We start from the raw sequence: 25,531 nt of genomic DNA on the forward strand, positions 1-25,531 counted from the left end.
TAAACCCCGGAATAGACAGCGGTATATCGATAGGAGGGCTTTTCCCATCAAGATAGTTATTGCAATGGTGGATTAACTGCGCCGACGGGAGAAGCTTTCCTTTTGGTGTGACAGCGTCTTCACTGAAGCGCTACAGCTGTGCTGCTGCATCGTTTTAAGTGTAGACCTGCCCTATAAATCATTTCCACAGTGTTACATCCTGGTTCCACTGAAGCCAATGCCAAAACGCCCATTGACTTCAGTGGGACCAAAATTTCACCCGTCATGAACAAAGCTGCCATGGTTGTGCCACAGGATTTTCATGGACTATTACAGAAAAGCCTTAGAATCATGGAGACAAAGTCATAGGTATCGTAGCAAAAATAATGGAAAGTTTGTGCTTTGTGATTACAAAAGTGTCTTTGCAAAACAGAACCACAGCATTTTATTGTGAGAGGTCTTTTTAGTGGTTGGGAGGCTTCTCTTGTTCACTCAGCTAACGTCATTTTTAAGTACAGGCATCTTTATTTCTCTTTTCCCTAAAAGGTTTGCCTTGAAAATTATGGGGGGCACAATTAAGGTTGATGTTATCCATCCGGTAGTATTCAGGAGACACTCCAATGATGATGTTTACATTAAAATGCGTGTGCTCTGTCCTACCAGTGGTTTTTTTTTTTGTTTTGTTTTGTTTTTAAATATCTAATCATTGAAATAAATATTACTGAGTTTATTTCATGGTGCAATGCTTCAGCAAAACTCATAGGCACTTGAGTAGCTATACTGACCTATGCCCAGATACACAAAGGTATTTAATTGCTTAACTCCCATTTATTTCAATGGGAGATAGGCACCAAAATATTTTTGAGGTTATAGACTCTAGGTACTAGAGGTCTAATCCTACTCCCATAAAGTTAAAATAATCTTATTACCAGTGGTACAAGATTAGACCCTAGTATTGTACATTGTTTAAAAGTTAGTGAAAAAAATGAAATACTGTAGATATAGAGAATGCAATTTTCTAAAACTTATAGCTTGAATTTTTAAAAACTAAATTTCCTCAGACATGTCAAAGGCACTTTATACACTGAGAACACTCAGACCTGAACTGAACAGACGAGAGAATAGACAATCCAGGGCAAACTTCAAGTTTTGGACGAGGCCACTTAAATTTTCAGCCTATCTTGCTGTGGCACCATACACACAGACACACAGTTGTAAGCAAGGAACAAAGCTCGGACCTTTTAAGCACAAGCCTTTACTATTTAAGATAAAAGAGGGTTTCTTAAGTTATGAGGAAAATAGGCAGCTATAGTCGGAGGCGTCAGAGATTGACATGATGACACGTACTACTTGAGCACAAAAGATATACATCTGAAAAGTTGAGTAGATGATGGAAAACAAAGTCTAAAGAGAAATTTACCAAATGTTTAAAACATTACCTTTGGGCTGTAAGCTTGAGAAAATTTCAGCCCAGAGAGTAAGTATTTTTGGAATGTGATTAGCATCTGAAATAATGGGAAGGCCTTCTCAACCAGAAGTACAATGTCAGTAGCACAGCACTATACCAGAACTGCGGTTAGGTACTCTCCCCAAAGCAGGCAACCAAATGAACTTGCATACACTGGGCACTAAGGATTGGACAGAAATCACATTTTGAAAACTACAGGATTTATTTCAGTGTTAAGAGTGCAAAAAATCATGCAAAATCAGAAAATAATATAATATAATTTTTACTCCCTTGTAACTTGATGATGATGGTGATGAAGATCCATGTAGGGTTTTTACACTTCAGGGTTTCAATTCAAATGGAAGTCAAGTATCGGAGGGGTAGCCGTGTTAGTCTGGATCTGTAAAAGTGGCAAAGAGTCCTGGGGCACCTTATAGACTAGCAGACGTATTGGAGCATAAGCTTTCGTGGGTGAATACCCACTTCATCAGATGTATGTGGAAATTCAAATGGAAATTTTACAGCTGTGAAAATATTGGTTTATAATGAAGAGGCTGACTCATGACAAAAGCAGAGTAAAAGGGGCAGCTACAGCATAATCAGTGATTATTTATTTATTTAGCAAAACCCTGTCTGTAATTGCCTGATCAGCAGCACTATCATCATAGCATTATATGTGCATTATGAGCAAGATTTTCAGCTCATTTTAAGGCTAGGCCACAAGTGTAGCAGACTATCTAAGGACAGTGATGGATGGAATTACTATGAAAATGCTGGCTCTGTAGGCAAATATCTAGGATACTCTTAGAAATGAAAGCAATAAAGAACAAAAAATTCCCTTTAAATCATGTATCAATTTTTATTTTAAAATTTTTTATACATGGAGTGGTCCATATGCCTTTCCCTTTCCTTCTTCCCCACACTGAGAAGGACTTTCCTATCTCTGACTTATATGATTATTATACAGTGATTCTGGTGCTTTGGTAGGGAGTGCACAAGATCAAAGTGAAGTAATGTCAGGATCAAGAATGATTAGTACTAGCAGTCCACTCGCTATAGCTTTGCCCTCTGGACTTGAACACTAAACTCAAGTGTGAGTATTTGCCTATTCTAATAAATTAATTTTAGGCATTTCTAGAACACTCACACTATAGTATCTAAGTCTTCTTGTAGTATCTAAGTCTTAATGTAGTATCTAAGTCTTCTTGATTTCTGCATTTGAAACTCTTTTTACAAGACAGATGTGTGTGAACAACAGGCTTCTCCGCCAAACGTTGCTATCTTAAATTAGCTAGCTGTAGAAAATTGAATGCCACTGAGGTTAAGAGAGATGTGTAGATTTTTAGATTCCCTCTGGGTGTGCCTTCCTGAGAGGTAGATAGGCCAGATACATGGGCAGATACATAATGAAATGGTAGGAGGGGAGGTTAATAAAGGCAGTGATTCCAGTATTGCCAGCTTGCACAATTTTATCATGAGTCTAGTGATCTGGGAGAAGGTTTTTTACCTGTCTTAGGAAAACAGGATGAAAGGCTGCCAACTCATATTTTTCCCTTATTCCACCATCTCCTATTATTGTCAATGGGACTGAAGCCAAATAGCTGCCATTTCCCTACAGTTTATCTGCATATGGAAGTGAGGCTACCCTTAATAAAGTTGGCTGTCATCACTGATTGTTTTCAATGAGATTGAAGCCACATTCACAGGCAAAATGGGAGCAGTGAGAGGTGCATGCAGAGAGTGAGGGCAGCAGGGCACTGAGGGGAGCAGGCAGCAGATTTAGGGGTACAGGAGAGTGGATGAGGGGAGTGAGAGATGGTGGAGATAGAATGGCAGCTCTTCTGGCCTGGGGGTAGTCAGAAAGGGGGAGTTTCCCCTCCTAACAGTCAGGGGCAGGGAGCAGCGTGGTCAACTCTTGCAAGTTGCAGGATTTTCTTGCCTCCAAGAGGAGCTGTCCCGATGATGTGAGAAGCTCCTCTGATCCTGCAATTTTCAGGGATTGGCATGTGGGCAGCGTTCTGTGTGAGAGCCTTGTGGTGGGCACATGGACCTGCTCTGACACTGAGCCCTGCCTTCATGTCTGGCCTTAGAGCAGAGAGAAGAGCCCAGGGCAGCGAAAGGCAGGCAAGGGGGAATCGTGGCAGCCAGAGAGGGCATCTGGGGAAGTGGTGCTGGTGGGACCTGGGCAGAGGAGAGGCGCCAGAAGAGCAGGAGGCAGGGGAACTGGGAAGTGGTATCATTGGGATTCCCCCAGGAAAGCGGGAGATGAGGGGGGGAATTGTGGAAATGGTGCCACTGGGCTCAAAGAGAGAAGCCCTGGGCAGAGGGAGGCAGAGAAGTGTTGCTGTTGGATCAAGACTGTAATAGGAAATTGATGGCAATTTCCGTATATCGGGGTGAGGAGACAGTAAGTGAAGTCTACATCTGAGCAGCCAGGAAAAGGTGTGCTTTTGTGTGCGCGTTAAAGGTTGACTTTTCAACCTGAACTTATTGGCAGAGGAATAGAAGGCTGTTAAAAAGTCCAGTAAGAAACACGATTTAATTTAAAACAACAAAAACCCCTCATGAATTTTTCAGGCATTCTCAAGATTTTTGATCTCTGAGCACGTCTGACTCATGATTTTTGATCTCTTCAGATTGGCAATACTGTATTTCCAACTTCCATGATTTTATCATGAGTCTTATAATTGTTTTTCTTGAAGCCTTAGCTTCTGGAATCATATGAATACATGAGAATGTCAGCTTTTATTTTAAAAATAGTAAATTTCCAGCCTATATGGTTGTGGAGAAAAGACTGAAAATGTGAACCAAGTGTACACTAAAGGCTCAAAAACCAGAAGGCAAATAAAAAAACTCATAAACCGTATTACTTTAAAAAAAACTCAATAGTGTTAAAGCCAATTTTCAGAATGGAGGGAGGTAAATAGAAGTGTCCCCCAGGGGTCTGTACTGTAACCAGTACTATTCAACATATTCATAAATGATTTGGAAAAAGGGGTAAATAGTGAGGTGGCAAAATTTGCAGATGATCAAACCTACTCAAGATAGTTAAGTCTAAAGCAGACTGCAAAGAGTTACAAAGGGAGCTTGCAAAACTGGGTAACTGGGCAACAAAATGGCAGATGAAATTCAAAGCTGATAAATGAAAGTAATGTACATTGGAAAACATAATCCCAATTATACATATAAAATGATGGCATCTAAATTAGCTGTTACTACTCACAAAAGAGATCTTAGAGTCATTGTGGATCAGTGGTGGGTGCAGCCTGTCAGGGTAATCCGCTGGAGGGCCGTGAGACAGTTTGTTTACATTGACCATCCGCAAGCACGGCTTCCCGCAGCTCCCAGTGGCTGCAGTTCACCGTTCCCTGCAGGAAGTGGCATGGACTGCAGGCACATGCTGGCTGCTGCTTCCCACAGCTTTCATCGGCCGCGAATGGCAAACCACGGCCACTGGGAGCTACAGGCGGCCATGCCTGTGGACGGTCAATGTAAACAAACTGTCTCATGGCCCGCCAGCAGATTACCCTGATGGGCTGCGTGTGGCCCATGGGCCGCAGGTTGCCCACCATTGTTGTGGATAGTTCTCTGAAATATCCACTCAATGTGCAGCAGTAGGCAAAAAAGCTAACAGAGTGTTGGGAATCATTATGAAAGGTATATATAATACAATGGAAAATATCATATTGCCTCTCTATAAATCCATGGTACGCCCACATCTTGAATACTGTGTGCAGATCTGGTCGCCCTATTTCAAAAAAAGAGATAGTGGAATTGGAAAAGGTACAGAAAAGGGCAACAAAAATTATTACGGGTATTGAACAGCTTCCATATAAGAAGAGATTAATAAGACTGAGACTTTTCAGCTTGGAAAAGAGATGACTAAAGGAGGGTATGAGAAAGGTATATATTAATCATGACTGGTGTGGAGAAGGTAAATAAGGAAGTGTTATTTACTCCTTCTGATAACACAAGAACTAGGGTCACCAAATGAAATTAATAGGCAGCAGGTTTAAAACAAACAAATGGAAGTATTTCTTCACACAGAGCACAGTCAACCCGTGGAACTCTTTGCCAGAGGTTGTTGTGAAGGCCGGAGTTCAAAAAAGAACTAGATAAGTTCATGGAGGATAGGTCCATCAATGGCTATTAGCCAGGATGGACAGGGATGCATAACCATGCTCTGAAGTGTCCCTAGCTACTGTTTGCCAGAAACTGGGAAAAGGCGATAGGGGATGGATCACTTGATAATTACCTGTTCTGTTCATTCCCTCTGAAGCACCTGACATTGGCCACTGTCGGAAGATACTGGGCTAGATGGACCCTTAATAGAACCCTGAAAATCTGCTGAGATCCGTGGACCATTTTTGCAGATAGTGGATCAGATGCAGATACAACCATGCAGGGCTCTACTTTCCGGCGGTTCCTGGCCCGTGACTTCTGGCTCGGGCGGCCTGGGGGGCGCAGCACACTCGGGGCTGGCAGCTAGAAGTTGGGGCTGGGTGGCAGGTCGGAGTTGGGGCTGTCCAGTACCTGCTCGCCATGCCACTTCCTGTCCAGCAGCTCAGGCCCCTCAGGCAGCACCAGCATCCCCTTCATGGACCATTGGGCATGCGGATTGGAGGCCCCGGCACCCCACCCCTCCATCCCACTGTGATGCAATTCGCACTGTTGCTGCCGTGTGCTGTTGCTCGCAAGCCCCCAGGAGCAGCATGTGATGCAACGTCCCTTCCCCCCAGCCTCGCCCCCTCCATGCCATCCCTTCTCCTCAAAACTCCCCCCTGTTTTGCCCCTTACCCCCAGTTCCCACCCTCGCACAGCCTCTTCCCTGCAAGGCCCCGCCCCCCACTCGCTCCCTTCTCTCCGCCCACGCCACACACACACATTGCTAGCCCTTTTGGACGGCTTGCTGCTGCAGGTGCAGATGCCGGTAAAGATGGCTAGCAGATCATGGGTCGGATTGCGAGTTGATACTAGTGGATGCGGATCGGATGCAGATCCACATTTTTGTATCCATGCAGGGCTCTAACCGTTAGTCTGACCCATTATGGCCATTCTTATGTTCAATCTCATTTTTTAAGGCCTGACTCATGATTTTTAAATTTTTGGTGTTGGCAGTCTGGTTTCTAACCCCATGATGGTGGAGGAGAACTTAAAAACATGAACCCTAAATGCTCTAATACCAGAAGACAAAGAAAAAGAATCTAAAATATGTTATTTTAAAAATCTCATTATTTTTAGGCAAATGTTTGGGGCCTTATTTACGATTTTTTAATGCTTGGAGATGGCAATGCTGTAAAAGTATGAGATAGAAGACTACTGGTAAAGTGCTGAAAGTTATTTCCTTGACCCAGTCAGCTGGCATGAGCCAGAGCCCTAAGACAGTAATACCCTTCTCACGTGACAGGGGTCATTATCCATTGACTAGAACTACAGAAGGAATCCTGCACCCCTGGTTGCAGAGTAGCTGTGAACCTTATCCACAGATTCTGCTTATAAGTGCCAAGTTTTGTGCCACTCTGTGTGTGACATTTTACACAAAACATTGAATTAGCTGATTTATATATAACCACAAACTTCAGCTGATGGTCAGTGTGCCCTCCCCCAAGTAGGGTAGGACACAGAGATGAATAAAATTTGGGAGCTGAACCTGGGATTGGCAGGCGCTGGGTAGATGGGTAGGTACTGGAGGGTATTAGGGTATCTGGGTTCAGTGGCTGCTGGCTTTCTGGGGTCAATGATGATACTTCCTGATGAGGATGCTGGGAACAAAGCTAGGGCCAGTACTAGGCCCCTTACTGTTTCTGCTGCTGCCACATGCCCCATTTGTTCTTGCTGAAACTAATGACATTTCCTTTCAGCAGCTTCCTTTCATGCTTGGACCCAGCACAGGGAGCAGTGACACTGCCTGTTCAGTAGGTACCATAGTGGCCCCTGGTCACTGGCATCAAATATCACAGGCTATTTTTGTAGTCCAACTGAATGTGTGTTATTTCAGATGCGCTGCAGGAATGTGCGACAGGCTGTCAAATGTGTGTCACACAGGATGTGTGGCACTTTGCAGCCCTCAGCCCTGTGGATTCTTATGTGACCCTCTGGCCAAGACAGAGAAGGAAGAAGGTCTGAACAGTGTCAGATCCCTATTGCTTGCCCCTTACTGTCCCTGTGTGATTCCCCACTTAAGGACCCTGAAAAACTCAGCTTTGTGCAAGGAGTGTACCACCTTTGAGCAGTCCTCCTGGATCCCAAATCTAGCTTCCTCCCCACTTTGTTGAGTGGAACTGGACTCCACCACTGTCTGTTGAGTCTCTGCACCTGTAAAGCTAGTGATGTGTTAGAGCTCAGAAACTATGGAACTGGCTTCTGTAGCTATGCCAACAACAATATTAATTTTGTATCAGTGTGTGTGCTTGGATTTACCTTCCAAAGGAGAGTACACCCATGAGAATAACTCTCTCCTTGTGTGAGATCTCTTGGCCAATAAGTCTTAAGTCATCAATTACATGTAAAATCATGTTAAACTTAAAAATAATCATTCCATAAACAAGTAACAAATATATTAATTAATCATTATTGCAGCAGTCATTGACTCAACCTCAAACTGCCCTGTATCCAGACCAGACTAGTGCTGACTATTGAGATATCCTGGAAATGTATTGAACAATAACCTGCACTACATGTGCCTTTCTATGTTATAACTTCTTAAAAGATAAAAAGGGTTACAAAAAGAACTGGATAATTGGGTAGTATTCTTTGCAAGGTGTTCACTAAGTGTATTGGAATCAGATTCAAAAGAAATTAGTGACAAGGTACAAAACAAATGAGAGCTTTTAAGCAGGGGTTGCTGGTCACAAATATAAAAATGGCTAATAAATTTCATTTCGAAGTGAATAGGAAAAAAGTTCTTGAACTTGGAACTCATAATCTGGGATCTCTTGAAGTCTGATCCCACATGAAGCCAGACAGTGAAGAAAGAGGAATAAATTTGCTTTTGAATAGAATAAAAAACATTATCTTAAATGAATCATTGCCATGTCTTTGAATTCTGATTTTCACCTTAATCAGAGGTGAAGAAACACTTATACATGCATAAAAAGTATCAGCAAAAACAATACACATTCCTTCAATGCTTGAAAGGAAAACTTTGCAGCAGACTTAGTGGGTCAAGTAGAAATATGTGCCTGAATACACACACATACTTTAGTCATAGTTTCCTGGCAGTGTGGACATAAAATTTGGAACTTGTAATTTTTATAAACGTCATCAGGGGTTGCCTGGTCTCACAATATGCTTCTGTTGTTAGCCCTTTTTTTTTTTTACATGGCATTTGGAGTCTGAATGTAAACTCAGTAGGCTGCCTGCAGACTTCATTTCCTTCTATGCCAATAAGTAATTCTTAACTTTTTACAATGAAGTAGGTTATACCATACAGGCAGGTCAAAAACTTGGTAAATGGCAAAAATCATTGAATCAATCTATTCAGGAATGAGGAAAAATACTCAGATTGGAAAAAGAAATGGAATCTAGTTTCTTATAAAGGAGTCTGATTGGTGTCATTATAGAAATATATTGCAGACAAATGCAGTATATTCCATTTAAAAAAAGACTGAAAGTAAAAAAAATCTAGTTTGCTTTGCAGTATCCCATCCAGTCATATATATGTACAACAACAAACACAAAGTTATTTGATACATCTGAGGAGGCACCTGATTTTCTATATCACATCAAGGAATCTTATGTGCCTAATATATATATATATAAACATTACCCCCCCCCTCATAATTTCAGCTGAACACATCAAAAGGATGCTGTATATTGATCTTTTAACTGGGCTCTAACAAGAAAAATTGTTAATATTCAAGGAAAGAGAGCAAGGAAAAAGACATGGATACTCTCAGAAAAGCTAGCTAAACTACAGCTTGCGGATATTTGGAGAGAAATGCATAAGAGAAATTACTCTGAGATGCATCTCTTACTCTAGAATTGATTTAATTTGCACTGATAGAAGTAATCTTCACACGGTACAACAAAGTGAGATAAATTATATCATTATTTCAGATTATGCCTCTGTGTGGGCTTTAATGAGCAGTTCATTGGGACCAAAACAGATAAAGCACTGGGTTTTTATGATAATTTATTGCAAAATGATAACACAGTTAAATAGCACAGGGCAGACATCAAAGAGTCTATGTGTAACTGCACATCTGTGAGTCCACCTTCACAGAATAATTTCCTGTCTGTGGCAATAAAAATAAGTGGCATGAAGGTAAACTGCAGTATATTTTAAATTACTTAGAAATAAATTTGGGAATTTATGGGGATAAACAGTTTAAACAAGTTTTACTCAGTGGGAATGATCAAGAATTTTTACAACTATAAAAGAAAAAAAAAGAAAAGAAAAAAGGAGCAGCACAGAGTAAGAAATAAAGATCAGAAAATATCCAGATCTTGATGGGTTTTCACTTATATAAATTTTTAGGGGAAAAAATCCTCATTATTAAGAAGGGTTTTGTTGAAACTCTGAAAATTGTCCCTAAATTGAGACAAATTTATACCGGTAGGTTTAAAACATAGAGTAAACCTTTTATCCACTACATACATCCTTTTATCCAATGTCAAATATAGATTTAAAAATCCTTGCAAATAAATTAGTAATGAGAACCATTGGAAAGTTGATTAGTTGGGAACAAACAGGATTCAAAGCTACCAAGCAGTCTCTGCACACAGTCTGACGGGAACATTAGGATCTGATCCTTCAAAAAGATCCTCATGCACAGACCTTTGTGCCGTCATGGATCTCTTTGTAGAAGTAGGTCCTTAAACCGTTGGCCGCTGCCTGGTCATAAGTACCAAAGCCTTTTACTTCTTTCCTTTGATAAAAGGTGTTTGACTGAGGCCTGGTCTACACTACAGCATTAGGTCAACGTAAGGCAGCTTAGAAAGCCAGCTCCCAGAGTCCTGGCTCCCTGCTACCAGTGGGCTGCTGCCCAGGCTCTTGGCTCTCTGCTCTGACCCAGGCTGCTGCCCAGGCTCTCAGCTCCCCGCTGGGAGCCCAGCTGCTGTCCCTGGGCTCTCCAGTTCCCACTGGGAACAGGGCAGCCGCACCACACTTCTTGGCTCCCTGCTGCGAATAAGGCAGCTGCACTGGGCTTCTTGACTCTCCACTGGGAGCACGGCAGCAGCACAGATTCCAGGTACAGATCTCCCTGCCAGGAGCCTGGCTGCCCTTCCCCCGCAACCCCTGCAAGGGTCTCAGCTCCCTGCTCCACACTGAGAGCACAAGTGTGCCCGGCGGGGAGCTCTACACTTGGAGCCTGGTCAGCTGCCATGCTCCGGGGGGGGGGGGGGGGCTTAAAAGCCCGGGGAGTGGTGGGGAGGGGGGAAGGGCAGCCCAGCTCCCAGCAGGGAGCCAAGAAGCCCAGTGTGGCTATCCCATTCCCGGTGGCGAGAGGAGCCGAAGGGAGGATGCAGCCCAGCTCCTGGCAGGCAGCTGTGAGCCCTGGCTCTCAGTCCCCCCGCCCCCCTTATGTTACTGGAAGTGCTCCTGGTGAGGATGCGTACCACTGACAGAAGAAGGGCGGTATGGACATGAATGTCTGCACTGGTATTTTTAGCCCTGCAGCCTGAGCCCTGTGCGAGTGAATCAGTTGACCCAGGCTGTGAGATTCGGTGCAGCAGGTTTTTCTTGGCAGTGTGGATGTCTACACTGTCCAATTAAAAACTTTTGGCTGGCCTATGCTAGCTGATTTGGGCTCATGGGGCTCAGGTTTAAGGGGCCGTTTATTTGCATTTGGACTTGGTTGGCACATGGCTCTAGGACCCGCTGTGGTGGGAGGGTCCCAGAGTTTGAGTCTGCGCCCAGACATCTACACCTCAATTAAACATCCCCTTAGTCCAAGCCAGTGTAGACATACCCTTAGAGACTAGCACAGATACCAAACATTGGTCCCCATCCAGGTGTCACTGAAGTCAATAAAAGAACTCCCATTGGCTTTGATTGGAACAAGTGCCTCACATTAAACAGATGCTTAGACACAGGGTGTGTAGAGAAGCCTCAAAAGAAAGGATGAAAGTCCCAAGAGGCACAAACATCCTCAGAAGTACATGTAGTAAGGCAATAAGAATTCTCTTATGGAAATAATCTATATTACAAAACCCTTCAGTTTGAAGGTGATTGTTAAAATGAGGAAATCAAACTGAAACCTCTTCTCCAGGGCCATGTCTTAAGTGAGGACCGATTAAATGAAGTAAGATTCTCAAAGAATGGGTGCCTCATTAAAATTAACACATCCTGAGCAAAGTCCTCCCATTTGATTAAAAGAGATCATGCTACACTGCAAAATGTTACCCTTTTCACTGGCGGGCAGGGGGAAGCTACAGGACACACAGTAAAATACCTTTCCCGACTCCAGAGGGGTTAGAGCAAAATCCACCCCAATCCTGTACCACATTAAAGGCAGGGTGGGAACACCTAGAAGAAGCCAGTCTTCGAGCAAAGACGGCCTCCCTCCCTCCCTCTGTCTAGTGACCAGCAGTACCCCGCTGGGTGTGGCCTCTCCCCGCCCCCTTCCCCTCACTGAGTATTTAGAGAGGCGGCTGGCCCAGCGGGAGGAGCGGCTGTTTTTAGGGGGGTAGGCGGGAGGGAGGGAGTTGGTGGGGTTAGTGTTTAGCTTCCCCCTCTGTTTTTAGCGGGGAACGGGCACTGTCCCGCGCGTGGGGAACGATGGTGAGTGAGGCTGGCGGCGGGGCACGTGCTCGGGGGGGGTTAGCGATGTGGTTTGGGGGCAGAAAGGCCGTGCTCTAGGTCCCCGGGGGGACGAAGCCGTGGATCGCGGGGGGCGGATGTGGCTGGAGCGGTGAGGCAGGGGTCCAAAGCCGCTGCCCAGTCGTGGGTTAGGGTCGCTGGGAACGGGGTGCAGGGCTAGCTGGCCTGCCTATGGGGAAGGGCTCACCACGGCCTAGGGCTCAATGGGACGGAGGCTGGGGGGGGGACGGGACTGAGGTCCATGTGGGGTGGAAGAGGCGGGGCTGGAGGGCAAGCGGTCGCCGCGGGGTGCAATGGGCCGGCTCTGCTAAGGGCAGGCGGGAGGAAGCCGCGGCCGCTGAGACTGGTCTTCAGGCGGTCGAGGGCGGCGAGAAGACTGGGCCATGCCCCGCAACCGCCGCCATTTTGTTGCAGCCTGGCTTGCGACGCCTGGCCTGTTCCGCTCGCTCCCCCCTCCCCGGACCCGCGCCGCGCACGCTTACTGCGCCACATGGCGCCTGCAGCTCGCCGCCGCCGCCGCCGGGGACTCACACGGGGCGGGTTCTGTCCCGGTCGGTCTCCTGCTGGGGTGGGGCCGGTCCCGGGCATTTCCACCCTCAGGGCAGACTAGAGTGTGACTCCGGTGGAGCCCCGGCCCGTTCCCTCGGGGTACTGCCGGACGGAGCAGCAGCCCCCAAGCTTGGGGGAGTTGGGCTTCTTCCCCTTGTGCCTCGCCTCGCCTTGTGGGGCTGGGTTTAGCCAGTCTGTGGCGACGTTTCCCTGCTCTGATGCCCCTTGGGGTGGAGGCTTCAGCGCGAGGTTACTGATGGCTCAGATCAGCCTGTCTGTAGGAAGCCTTTTCAGGAGAGGCGTCAAACCTCCTCTTCCCTCCTGCCTCTCTCGTGGGCTGTAAGGTGTAGTGCCCCATATGAGGTCAGATCTTGCAGACTGTTTGAAACCCATGCTTTCTTTGGCCTCATGGCAGGTTCTCTACTAGCAGTAGTAGGTGCAGGCACTGCCTGGAAATGTTAACTTCCACTGGCTTCTATGGAGACTTGCCCAGGTTATACATAACAAAGCAATTCTAATTTATGTACATTAGACGGTTACATATTTCAGCTGAACTAAAGTTGGTTTGAATTTTTTCAAAAGCAATTTCATATCATGAGCTTGCTACTAACTGCTCTTAAAAAAGAAAAAAACCAACAACACCCAACAACTGCAGTTCTCAGATGTGCATGTTGAAAGTACACCTCTACCCCAACATAACGTGACCCGATATAACACAAATTCAGATATAATGTGGGAAAGCAGCACTCTGGGGGGGGTGGGACTGCACGTTCCGGTGGATCAAAGCAAGTTTGATATAACGCGGTTTCACCTATAACGCAGTAAGATTTTTTTTTTTTGGCTCCTGAGGACAGCGTTATATCGGGGTAGAGGTGTACTAGTAACTAAAGCATGCATTTTTTTTCTGTCAAACTTTTAAAAGTCAAAGTGTACCTTCTTCCTTTTGAGAGTAATTAGCTCACTTCATGTGAGTTCTCTTACTTTCAGGGTGTACTCAACATATTTGGCTCCCACATACAGTTAACTATTTACTAGATAAGAATATGGAGAATTTTTTTCAAGAAAATACTTGATGCTCTTTGCACATCTTTCAGTAAATTATACTATTGTCTGTTTGGGGGGTGGGTGTGGGCGTGTTCTGCATTAAGCTTGATGTGATGCAAACAATAAGACTAAACTGGTAAAACAATTTGAAGATACTAGAAATCAAGAATGTCAGTTGAAAGGTAGCAGTTGTATTGTAGCTCTCGGCATGTGCTGTGCTCTGTACAAATATATAAAAACTGCCTTTCCTGCAGGTGTGCATGGATAGATCTTATAAATTGGCTTTAAAATATTTCAAATGGTGACACTAATTCAGTTGACCTTTTGTATTCTCAAAGCTGGTTGTTTATTAATATTTAAATTTTTTGTGAAATAGCAAATTTTTTTTAGTGACTTGCTTTTCATATTCACATTCTTCCATTTATAGCAGCGCATGACACTGCTATATTTCATAGCTATTATAATGAGGTCCTAAACACACACAATCCAAAAGCCACTTCCTGTCATATTAGCGACTTGATTGTATAACAACTTTCAGTCTGTACGTGTTCTGTTAAGTATTAGTTTTACAAATCTAAGCCAGTGGTCCCCAAGGGGTGGGGGTGTGGTGGAGCAAGGGCCAGCCTCCAGTGGAGGATGGAGAGGGAGCACCCCCCACTATGCTTCCTGCAGCTCTGGCCCCAGCCGTAGCTCAGCTGTGGCCCCAACTGCAGTTCTGCTCCACTCACAGGCCAGCTTTGTCTTCAGCCCAAGCTCCTGTGCTGAGCCAACCGCAATAATGGAGCGGGGCCATGGGCAGATTCCATTACTGATAAGGGGTGCGTGTGGTATGACAGGAAATGTTTGGGCACCACTGATCTAAGGTACACTTTCTCCCCATTCCCCTCATGTAAGAGATCTTGTGTTACCAGACTCAATTTATCAGTTAAATTAAATTGAAAAGCAAAGCAGTTAACACTGGAACAGCGGCCTTTTTCACCTTGGGTGTTTGTTCCAAAGCTATTTGCTAGAGAATGTTTGCATGCTTCCAGCCTCTTTATAAGAATAGGTAAAAATAGAGGTTGAATTAATTATAAATAATTGTATTGGTCTGCATCAGTGGTGCTCAAACTTTTCCAGTCGTGCTCCACTCCCTTTATCAATGATGGAATCTGTCTGTGCCCTCCCTTCAATTACTGCACAGCCAAGTTTCAGAGTAACAGCCGTGTTAGTCTGTATTCGCAAAAAGAAAAGGAGGACTTGTGGCACCTTAGAGACGAACCAATTTATTTGAGCATAAGCTTTCGTGAGCTACAGCTCACTTCATCGGAGGCATGCCGTGGCAAGTTTAGTAGCTCATGAAAGCTTGTGCTCAAATAAATTGGTTAGTCTCTAAGGTGCCACAAGTCCTCCTTTTCTTTTTTGCATAGCCGAGGCTTCCTCAGCAGCAGAGCTTGGGTTGAAGGCAGAGGTGGGAGTGGAACTGGGGATGAGGGGAAGAGCTGAGCCTACAGGCAGAGGAGGAGTGAGGGTGGAGCTGCTCTGGGAGCAGAGGAGGAGTGAGGGTGGAGCTGCTCTGGGAGCAGAGGAGGAGTGAGGGTGGAGCTGGGTCTGGAGGTGGAGCAGGACTGGGGGATGACAGGGTTGGAGGTGCAGCTGGTCTGGGAGCAGTGTGGGGCTGGAAACATGGTGATTCCCTCTGTGCCGTGTGCCCCATCGGAATGTTCCTCCATTCCTCCTAGGGGACATGCCCCCACATTTTGAGAACAACTGACGTACAGAAAACAGAGCTACAGCTAGGAGTAAGATCCTAGTCAACTTTTTCAGGACTTGGGTATCTGCTAGTTTGCAAAAAGCATGTACAGTGCGTGGCTAATAGCTCCATCTGCTGCTTGATGTGTAAACTATACTATCACTGTTATAGGGAGCCACGTTCCTTTTCCCTTTCAGGTAATATGCTGTCATGATCACTTCAACTCCTGTATGTAGAAGTGCTGCACATGTGGGTGCAATACCAGGAGTGTGAGTAGACATTACATCTCTTTATATTCTGAGCAGGGTGTGGAAGGGGTGGAGAAAGGTAGGACAAACTTCCTGTGTAGGAGAGAAAAAAGGCACAGGCATATTGCTCTGGGGTGGGCTAATTGAAGCTCTAGTGAGGATCCAACAGAACTGTTGGTTAAGTTTGTTGAGGTTTGTTCTTTCTTCTGCATTGCTTTTCATAAATATCAACTCTGCTTTATTATAAATATTGTAGGGTATAACAGAGGCCCTGCCTATGCAGAGGCAGAATAGGACCTAGTGCTGCAGCAACAATACCTAAATTCTTTGGCAACTCTAATTTATGATTGTCATGAAATGTCCTACATTCCCATCTGCCATCTTTCTGTATACACATCTGAGGCTCATCGATTTTATGTCAGTTAGTACTTTCAACTATTGCTCTTTTTTTGTTTTGAAGATTTCCCCTGCCCCCCCCCCCACCCAAACTTTTCTAGGCAACCTAGCTGCACTCCCTAACTTTTGGTCCCTGTGATGTTGGCCAGCCAGCCTGGATCAAAACCTCTTCCTATTCCCCTGTATAATAGAGAAGGGTGGAGCTTGCAGTCATCTGCTGAAGCTGGCTACTCCTAACTGTGATCATGCTCTGTAGGAAGCTCAGCTTGACATCTTACACTCTTGGTTTGCTTGGCTTCCTGGCTGCAAGTTAGATTCCTGTTCTAGTTCCCCAACTTCCTACTACCTGACTCTTGACAGTACAGAGAGAGCATACACTGTAATCTGTTTAACTTCCCATTGTCATGAAATCTGGAGAATAAGAGACAGTTGCAAGAAGAAAACTTACTGCAGCCATGCATCTGACATAATAGCAAATGGTGTGACATAAATGTTGAATTCCTTGGCATTTTGGAATCTGATTTCAGAGGCCCCAGGTTGAGATGAATGAGGCAGGTTACCCCACTACACTTAGACAGCCTGCAACAATAGCTCTGTTAACTAAAGCAGTAATATGAGTATAGTCAGTTAACTGTCTTGAGGTTTTATTTCTAACTACAAGAGTAAGAAAGACTTGAACTTCAGCTCTCATTTTAGAGTGTAATTCTCCAGCAAGATGTAAATTCAGTGGCTATGGAACACACAGGACTCTTGAGGATCAGCCAGCATATATGGTAAAAGACTGTAGAATCTTTGCCTTGTGGGAGCTTAAAATGGTAACTTCTTGCTTTTTCCTCATCTAGCACTTAAGGCAAAACCCTTTTGCTAATGCCTTGTTATCTAAATCATAGTGGCTGGAATAAGGGCCAACAGTTTACATGCTTGCATTTCAATAGATTCCCGTTTGGGATGGGGACAGCGAACAGTTTAGGCCAATTGTCAGGAGGAAAGATTGCCCATCTTGGACAATTTGAACTGGAATATGGCTGAAATGCACTATGACATTAGACCTTGAAAGGTGACATACCAAGGGGGGGAAAAGGCATGTACCCATTCTTTGCTGCTTTATTTTGTAAGAAGACTTTTCTTAAACTTGTCTCAACACTAAAAAATTTATTTGGTCTATTCAGGAACTCATGGATAATTGGAGAACTAGGACAATTACAGGAGTAACAGCTGAGCAGTTAGGAAGTTAAAAGATTTTTAATTGGATTGTTTAAGTCTGTGCCATTAACCTCTTTAATCCCAGTGCCTGATAAACATCTGGGAGAGAGGATATGTCTAGATCCAGAACTCTGAACCTTAAGGTGCAAGAAACTCAAAATTCACACTTGAGTCTTCCAGCAAAACCAGGAAAAGTCATAGGAACATGCTCCTGACACAAAGCTTAAACTTCCTGAAATAAACTAAGGTTGCCTTTTTTGCATCAGAAGCAAAAAGGGCACAAAATGTAACTTTATCTTCCCTGGCAGGTCATTTTGTAGCTGGATTTAAGAAATTGTTAGCAATGAAACTTGTTTAATTTCTCTCTCCTTCAAGATCCAGTTGACAAATCAAAAACCTGTCAGTGGCTCCAAACTAGTTTGTCTAAACAAGTGGAAAAGTGTCTAAAGTATAGCAATATAAGTCACTGGAAGATGTATGTAATAGGCTGTTAGTAGACAACTGATTCATTGAGAGGCAAGCGGCTAAAAATGCCTCCAGCCACATGAGAAGTACCCCAATCTCCATTGAATTCATGTATAATGGCTATTGTAGTTTTCTGTATTTTTTCTGAATACAGTAAAACAGACTTCACAGAAGAACAATGAAAGTAAAAAAGCAAGGAAAGATGTAAACATCTGTTCTAAGTCAAATTACACTTTGTAAAGTTACCTTGAACTAAATGGATTACATTTTTTAGCCTTATGGTTCAAGTTAACCTTCTGAATGTAAAGTGATGTAGTGTAGGCCTTCCTGAGATCAAAGAAAAATGGCTCCAGTGCCTCTGCTGCTGCTCATGGTATTGTCAGGCAGCAGTAACAATGTGGGATTTAGTAGACTCTGGGTACTTTAAGTGTTGCGGTTCAGAATCTTGTAGGAACTAGCAAAAATGGCAGTTGTCATTTTCACTGTGCTTACAAAGCCAGGAGCTGTGGCAGATACTGGACACACTCAAAAGGCTGTGGAAGAACAGTGTAACAGACTCGTTTGCAACAGTGAGGAGGCTCTGAAGCTTGGTAGGAAAGAGGAAGAGAAGGTTCCTCTTGGCAGCTGCAATGATAGCTTCATTCCCTTGATAGTATCCCCCGCTGTCAAGCATGTATTCAGGTATAGATCTTGTATGCCTAGAAAGTCAAACTTACTTTTTCAGACCCAGCATGGAGATTCTCTTTTAGAGTAAAGGCCTCTTCTCTGATCACTCCCTGCCACTTCAGATTAGCAGCTCAGGTATTTTATTTGGTTTCAGCTGCTTCCTTATCTTCAAAACACAGTCAAGAGACAACAAGACCACCCCCCCCCCCAATTGTGTACTTGCTAGCAGAAAGTGGGCAAACACCATCTGAGAGGGGACCAATAACTGGAAATAATTATACTGTTTTTCTTCTCAGCCACTGGCATCTTCTGGTTTGAGTCCTGATTTGGTTAGAGGCTGGCTTAAACAGATTTTGAGTCACCCAGATCCAGTAAAAAACCAAGTCCACTGACAACTAGGTGTTATCTTCTGTATCCCGATGGCAATACAGTCTAAATCTCGGTATTGCCCCAGATGTATTGTCTACACAGGCATCAGGAAGATTGACAGAACAGAACCTTGTGATACCTTTTATATAGGAGAGAGTTGTCATGGCAGGCTGGTGTTTTCCTTCACACTCTGGATCCTGTTGAAGATCTCTGATATAACTTCGGTGCTACATTAATTGAGTATTACTTTGATCCTGTTCCTTCAAATGTTTGGAGCTCATCTTCCAGAGAAATGGAACAAAATAAAGGAAGTAACGTAACATATTATTTACTACATCACTGAGGCTTCATTTACCTTTTTGCTGCTTTTCCCATAGATGCTTGGCATACTTTTCTTTCCCTACTGTCTTTTTCCCCCTCAGTTGAAAACTCCTTTTGACAATCCAGAAAAGTATTTTTTTTGTAGTCTCATTTCAGTCCTGTTTCTGTAGCTGTGTAGTTTGAGGTGGGACATAAATCACAGCAGGAGAACCATAAGGGATGTCTATCCCCTCTCTCCAATTATAGCAGAAGGCTGTTATGGAGGGACAAATGGCTTGAAAGAAAAACACAGAAGAATAAAAGGGTGGGGGAGGGGGGGGAGAAGGAAGATCTACCTACACCAGCACCCTTGTCTGTAAATCAGATAGATGTGTACCTTGAAGAATCAAGGAAGTTTCTCTTATGAAAAGAGATGAAAGAGGAGTGCCCAGTCCTTTGTGTGTAATACCACTGAGGAGAAATACTTCATCATATACAGTAGCACTTCATTCCTGTGCATATGAAATTAATGGCAGGGATACCTGCAGGAAACAAGCTGGGGTTGCTGGTTTCTACTTTTGCATTTGGTAGCTACCCTGGCTCAAACTATACTAGAAATATATCTAAACTGATGATGAGTTTCCATACAACTACCTCATGTCTGCTACGTATCCCAAATATGAAAAGTTATCCTTTTAAAGAATGCAAAAGTAATTGCATTTAGTAGTTGTATCTGGATGTTTAAAGGATTGCTGTAGCCTAAAAGGGTTTGGGGGAGCTTTGCAAGTAGAGTAGAAAAACTAACAAAACCCGATCGCTGATTTCCACTAAATTTGACTACCATTCCGTGAGTTTGCTTCGAGAAACTTGAGCTAGTTAATAGCCAGGCACAAAAAGATGAGGATCCTTTGAGATCCTATAGGTATATCCAGTGAAATAGCTAGTCTTGCTGTAGCAGTCTTATGTATATAACATTCTATAAAAGTTGTCTTAGTTCATGCACAAAGATTGCATTCTAATCAGTTTTCTTGATATAGCAATATTTGTTTCTTGGGATGCAAAAATCTGAGTAAAAATGCCATGGGACAAATGTCCTCTCAATCTACAAATGCTTACTTTTATTGAAAATGTTTAAGAGACCGCATTCATGGGACCATTAGACAGATACACTGACTTTTTTCCAGATGACACTCTACAACTTGGTTCTCGCACTAATTCTTGCTGTGTTTCTACCTATTTCTAACAAATATTCTGTTTTGTACAAAAGGCTCAACCAGTCAAGACTTATTCCTTTTTGAGGGCCTGGAAGTTGTGCTGCTGCTCTCTCAGATCTTAAATTTACCCCTTTGGGGGGCGGGGGGTGAGGCTTATAGGAATAATTAAAGATATTTGCCCAGCAAGTGACTGGTCATTGCATCATTAAGGATTCAGTGTTGAGGATACTGCTTTCTTCCTTGACTCTTGTTGACTGAGGTGAGGAGCCAGAGATGGATGAAGATTTGGAACTCAAATGGCAGAGTCTGAGGGGTGGAGCCTGGATCTAACTAGGCAGGGAGGTTGGGGTGAAGAAGCAGAGAGCACTGGGTTGGGGGTAAAGGGGGAAGCAGGATCTAAAGCAGCAAGAGACTGCTTCCCTCCAGAACCTGGAGTGGAACCTAAGACTCACGTCTGTGGTCTGCTTTTGACAAATGTCTGAAACCCATTGGCAAAGTGTGTGTCAAGTCCCCCTCTAGCGTTGGTCCACATTGAGAATGACATCCTCTACAGTTACCAGTTTCTCCAGTATCTCAAGTGGCAGAGATCTGTCTGGATCTAAAGGTTCCAGTCCTGTAGATGACTCCTGTGGGAGTAAGAGCCACCTGATGGAATTTCTGCTTTTCAGTTAGCTTTATGTTCTCTTTTAATAAAGAACAACCCAGGAAATCACTTGCACACAACTGCACTAAAAGAATATTAAGTTTGAAAAGTGAAACACTCAAAAGTTAGGAAATGCCAGAATTAAGATTGGCTGTACAAACTTAATTTGTGTGCCTTGTGTGTCTGTATTGTGACTGTCCTTGATTACATGATCATTTACTGCTCCTCCCCTCACCCCACCCCTGCACTCCTCCCTCATTCAGTGCGCAGGCTGGACCTGCTCTGAGAATGAATCGGGATTGTGAATGGAAGAAGGCAGTAGGACCCCCTCCCTCATTTGTTGTAGATATTGAGGGTGCATGTACCTACTGCAGATACTGGGATGACTTGCCCAAAACTAAAGGCCCATTTCCTCCTCTGAGGGGACAAAAAGGGGTGGGGGGGGAAGGAGTGAAGGTCACAGAGCTGAAATAGTGTGTGTGCACTGCTTGTGGATAGTGAGACAGTCTGGTCTAGGCCTGCCCAAAGCTAAAGACCTGCCCTCTCAGCTGAGGGAGATGAGCCATTGGACCTAGGCTGCATGTGAGTAATGGGGATAACAAGTGAAAAAACAGGGAAGGGCGTGAAGGTCAAAGGGCCAAAACTGTGTTCCTGTGGTTCTGGGAGATGGTAGACCTAACCATGCCCAAAACTAAAGACCCTCCCCATCGATTGAAGGAAGAGGCAGGCCAGTGAACCCAGACCACAAGCTGCAGGGAACAAGAAATGATGGGAGTGAAGGTCAGTGGGCTAAAACTATGTAGTAAATGAAGCAGGGGATTGGATGAAGGAAAAAGATGGTCTCATAGTTCAGGCAATTGAAAGCTACCTTGGGCAACGATTCTAACCCTGCCTTTGCCACATGGGTGTTCTTTGTCATGCTAGGCAAGTTACTTAAACCACATGTTAAAAATTTGGTCACTAACTACACGCAAATTTTTTTGTGTGCTCAGCTTGCACCTGTGGGGTCTAATTTGCAAAAGTGCTGGTCACTAAACTGTAGCTGAAGTCCGTGGTGGCTGTGCTTTGAACATATGGTGCTATGTATTCAATTTTATTTGAAAAATCAGGCCCTAGGCACCCAAACTTAGTGGATGCTTTTGACCTTCATTGTGATTCCATTTTCTCTGTGGCTAAAATGAGGATAATTAGATCTGACTAAATAATTTAGTGTAGCGGGAGAACGTAAATAATCCATTAGTTTTGGTTTAAAACTAACAAAAATATTGAGTTGAATCAACACTTCTTTAGGAGAAAATCAGGTTTTTTTTTAGTTGAAACTATTCAAAAAATTGGAGTTAAATTGGCAAATAGTTTTAGTATTCTAAAATGCATTTTTGATGAATTTGCTATTTGTTGAAAATCTTTGTGCAGCTCTTATAATACCATCTCACCTCATGTGGGTGTTGTGAATATAAATTAGATTCACATTTGTGAAGCTCTCTGATACGACAGTGTTGCGTGCCATAGAAAAGCCCATGAGGAAACTAATAATTCATTCTTCAGAGCGTGTGGTTTGAATGGTGTGCAGTAAAAACAAGGGGCCACTCATGGCTATATGCTCTTTGAACAAAATACTGGATAGCTGCTCATTCACTGAGTACCATCCATTCTGTGTGCTAAGTGAAACTGGGGTCCTGTGGAAAAAATAGTATATGATCATGTAATTAAAGACTGTATCATAATGTATAAACATAAATGCATGCAATTAAGGCTGCCTAGGCAGCCTTAATTCTACTATTTAACTTCTGAGTGCTTGACGTAAGATTGTTCTTTTGAATGTTTCTTTCTGTTTAATCGGGGGGGGGGGGACATGGTGGCCTGTGTGTATACCCTATTACAAATGTAAATGATTTGTAAAAGTCACTTAATCTCAAACTATTCAGACTGTTTAAGACAAAGTTGCAGATCTTGATAGACCTCTGATTTGATATAACTTTAAATTGCGACAGAGTACAAAATCTCTCCTTCAAAGGGATCACAATAATTTGATCATATTAAGAGCTAGTTGTAGTGGCTATAACGGTTTTTTTAAAGATAAATTTCTTCCATGGGTTTTGTTCTGGGATTGCTCATATGAGTGCCGCATTTAATTACTTGTTTAAGGATTTGGGGGGGGGGGGATTGGATAATGTGGAATTCTGGAACTCTGCAAGCAGATCTGGCAGTCTTCTATGTCTACTAACTCTGTCTTAAATCCCAATTGATAGATATAGAAGTGCATTTTTCAAAAGTTTCATTGTAGAATTAGTCGTATAGGTTTAAAGTGACCCCATGGAGCTTTGAGGAAAAGCAGCTTTAACTATACATATTTAATTATTCTAAATGCAGCTTAGTGCTAGGTAAAAAGAGTAAATACTGAAAAACCAGTCCATGAAGTGGAATTAATTCAGAACATATGTTTTTGGAAAATTATTTGTGGTATTTCTGTTGTAAATAGGGTAAACTGGAAATGGAAAGTATTTTATGCATGGGAACATTTTGAAGTTTTAGTATCCTAAAATGTAGTATATAAATTTATCGAATTTGCAGTCTGCAGCAAATCCAGAGTCCCAATGTGCAAGCATCTCCAGGGAGGAGAACACCCAGTTGTCGTCAACAACCAGTCAAGGATATGTTTTACCAGAAGGAAAAATCATGCCGAACACAGTCTTCGTTGGTGGAATTGATATAAGGGTATTTAAATGTCTTGTCTTTCACATATATTCTGTATATATATAGTGATTGGACTGTTCTTTTTGGGAGTGCAGAGCAGAAAACAGACTTTTACTTTTTGCAGGAATTACCTGATCCCATGGCATCTACCAGTTTTATGGTATTGCACTGCTATGTGAGATCTGAGTTCAGTTCCAGTTTTATCCCTTAGCTAGGTGAGCAGCACTGAATTGTGCAGTAACAGTGGGTGGGTTTGAAAGTGGCTCCTGCTTCTGTAAATCCACTTCAAACAGTTAACTCCTTTTTGCAAACTTGTGCTCAAGGCTTTCTTGTGGTGGCCAGTGATTTTTTTTTTTAAGCTAAACAAATTCTGTTCCTTTAGATGGATGAAACAGAAATTAGAAGCTTCTTTGCCCGATATGGTACAGTGAAAGAAGTGAAGATAATCACTGATAGAACTGGTGTTTCCAAAGGGTAAGTAGAACATGAATGATTTGTCTTGGATCATTAAAGCCTTTTCTAACCTAGTGAAGTTGGTAACTATAAATCACCAGAGGAAGCAGCAACACATGGAGAGTTGGACTAACCCACCCTACAACATGCTATTAAAATGCTTGAGCCCTGTATGCATCACTACTTCCAGAAGTGGTGAATTACAACTAACCAGTTGGCTCATATAGACTCAGTTTAAGTATAGCTGATTTTGTAAAGAATAATATGGTATGCTTTAGCTGACTTAATAAATCTTGTTTTTTCAGGGGGCATATAATTGGTGGAAGCAAAACTTAAAACTTGCCTTGGCTGCCAAATGCAGCCAGCTTTTGATGGGATGAAATTCTTCTGGGTGAACAGTAATGTAAGCAGCTGGGCTAAAAAGATAAGAATCATGGATACACTTTCTAGGTGTGAGCTTTTGGAGCTGGAAAGAACTCTCCTGTCACTCCTCTATACCTGGTGCCCCAGCCTTCCCCCTGCAAGTTGTGATCCACTCTGGGTAGCTGGAAGTCTTGGTTATTGGTAATGTGCTAAACAGAAGACTAATTTTGATTTGAAAATTACTGTTTTGTCCATGCTTAATGTAATAAAATCTTGTTGCTCTAAGTCTCGCATCAACTCTGTGATGGGACCAAATACTATCCCAGTTTCCCAAATTGTGGAAACCAAGACAGAGGTGAAGTGAATTGCACCAGTCGCACCCAGTCTGAAATGAGAATCAAATCACTACCTGGATGCTAGTTGGCACCTTGTAATATATACACCTTTGCATCAGTTTTTGGTTCACAGAATCCAGTGGAATGATACTTACTTGGGCTTGACTATCTTTTGGCATACAGTAACCCAATTTATGCTATTGAGTCTTGTTCAAAACAGGCTTGTAGGTTGTGCAGTAGTCACACTGAACTTTTTTCCTTTGCAGATATGGATTTGTATCCTTTTTGGACAATGTGGATGTTCAGAAAATAGTGGAAGTAAGTTACTTGGCTATTTGAGGATGCTCATATTCATATCTGTATTCTGTAATGAAGAATGCAGTGTGGTGGTTGGTTTATGGAGGTAATAACAAGGAAATTGAGTTGTCTAAAGGTTATATGAGCATCTGGAATAGATTAAGTGATTAGGAAGAGGCAAAGATTAAGACTGTTCAAAACAATCTTTCTAAAATGCCCCGTGCTGTTGAAGTAGGCTTTTTTTACGCAACGTATTTCGCCAGAAATAAGACTAAAACATTTAGTTTTATTGCTTGGAGGTGTCCATTCAAAGTCCATTCCTTCCACTCCTAGCTGCCATTCAAAGCACACTTGGGTAGTTAAGGGCAA

At 43.2% G+C, this 25,531-nt stretch overlaps 1 protein-coding gene across 6 annotated transcripts in view; it reads left to right on the plus strand.

Moving 5' to 3' along the window:
• Nucleotides 1-12,071: 12,071 nt before the first annotated feature.
• The window catches only part of DAZL (deleted in azoospermia like), a 36,567-nt gene continuing 23,107 nt past the window's right edge, over nt 12,072-25,531 (plus strand). For 5 of the 6 annotated variants that reach the window (XM_084621047.1, XM_084621045.1, XM_084621046.1 and 2 more), the window contains exons 1-4: nt 12,072-12,152; nt 23,592-23,735; nt 24,097-24,188; nt 25,132-25,183. In XM_084621047.1, the coding sequence (XP_084477173.1) occupies nt 12,150-12,152; nt 23,592-23,735; nt 24,097-24,188; nt 25,132-25,183 (291 nt within the window). In that variant the 5' untranslated portion in view covers nt 12,072-12,149. Of the gene's footprint in view, nt 12,153-15,726; nt 15,786-23,591; nt 23,736-24,096; nt 24,189-25,131; nt 25,184-25,531 lie in introns of those variants that run through there. The other variant, XM_084621049.1, reaches the window with a different exon arrangement.

The sequence above is a fragment of the Lepidochelys olivacea genome, assembly GCF_965140295.1.
Source record: "Lepidochelys olivacea isolate rLepOli2 genome assembly, chromosome: 2".
Lineage (NCBI taxonomy): Eukaryota > Metazoa > Chordata > Testudines > Cheloniidae > Lepidochelys > Lepidochelys olivacea.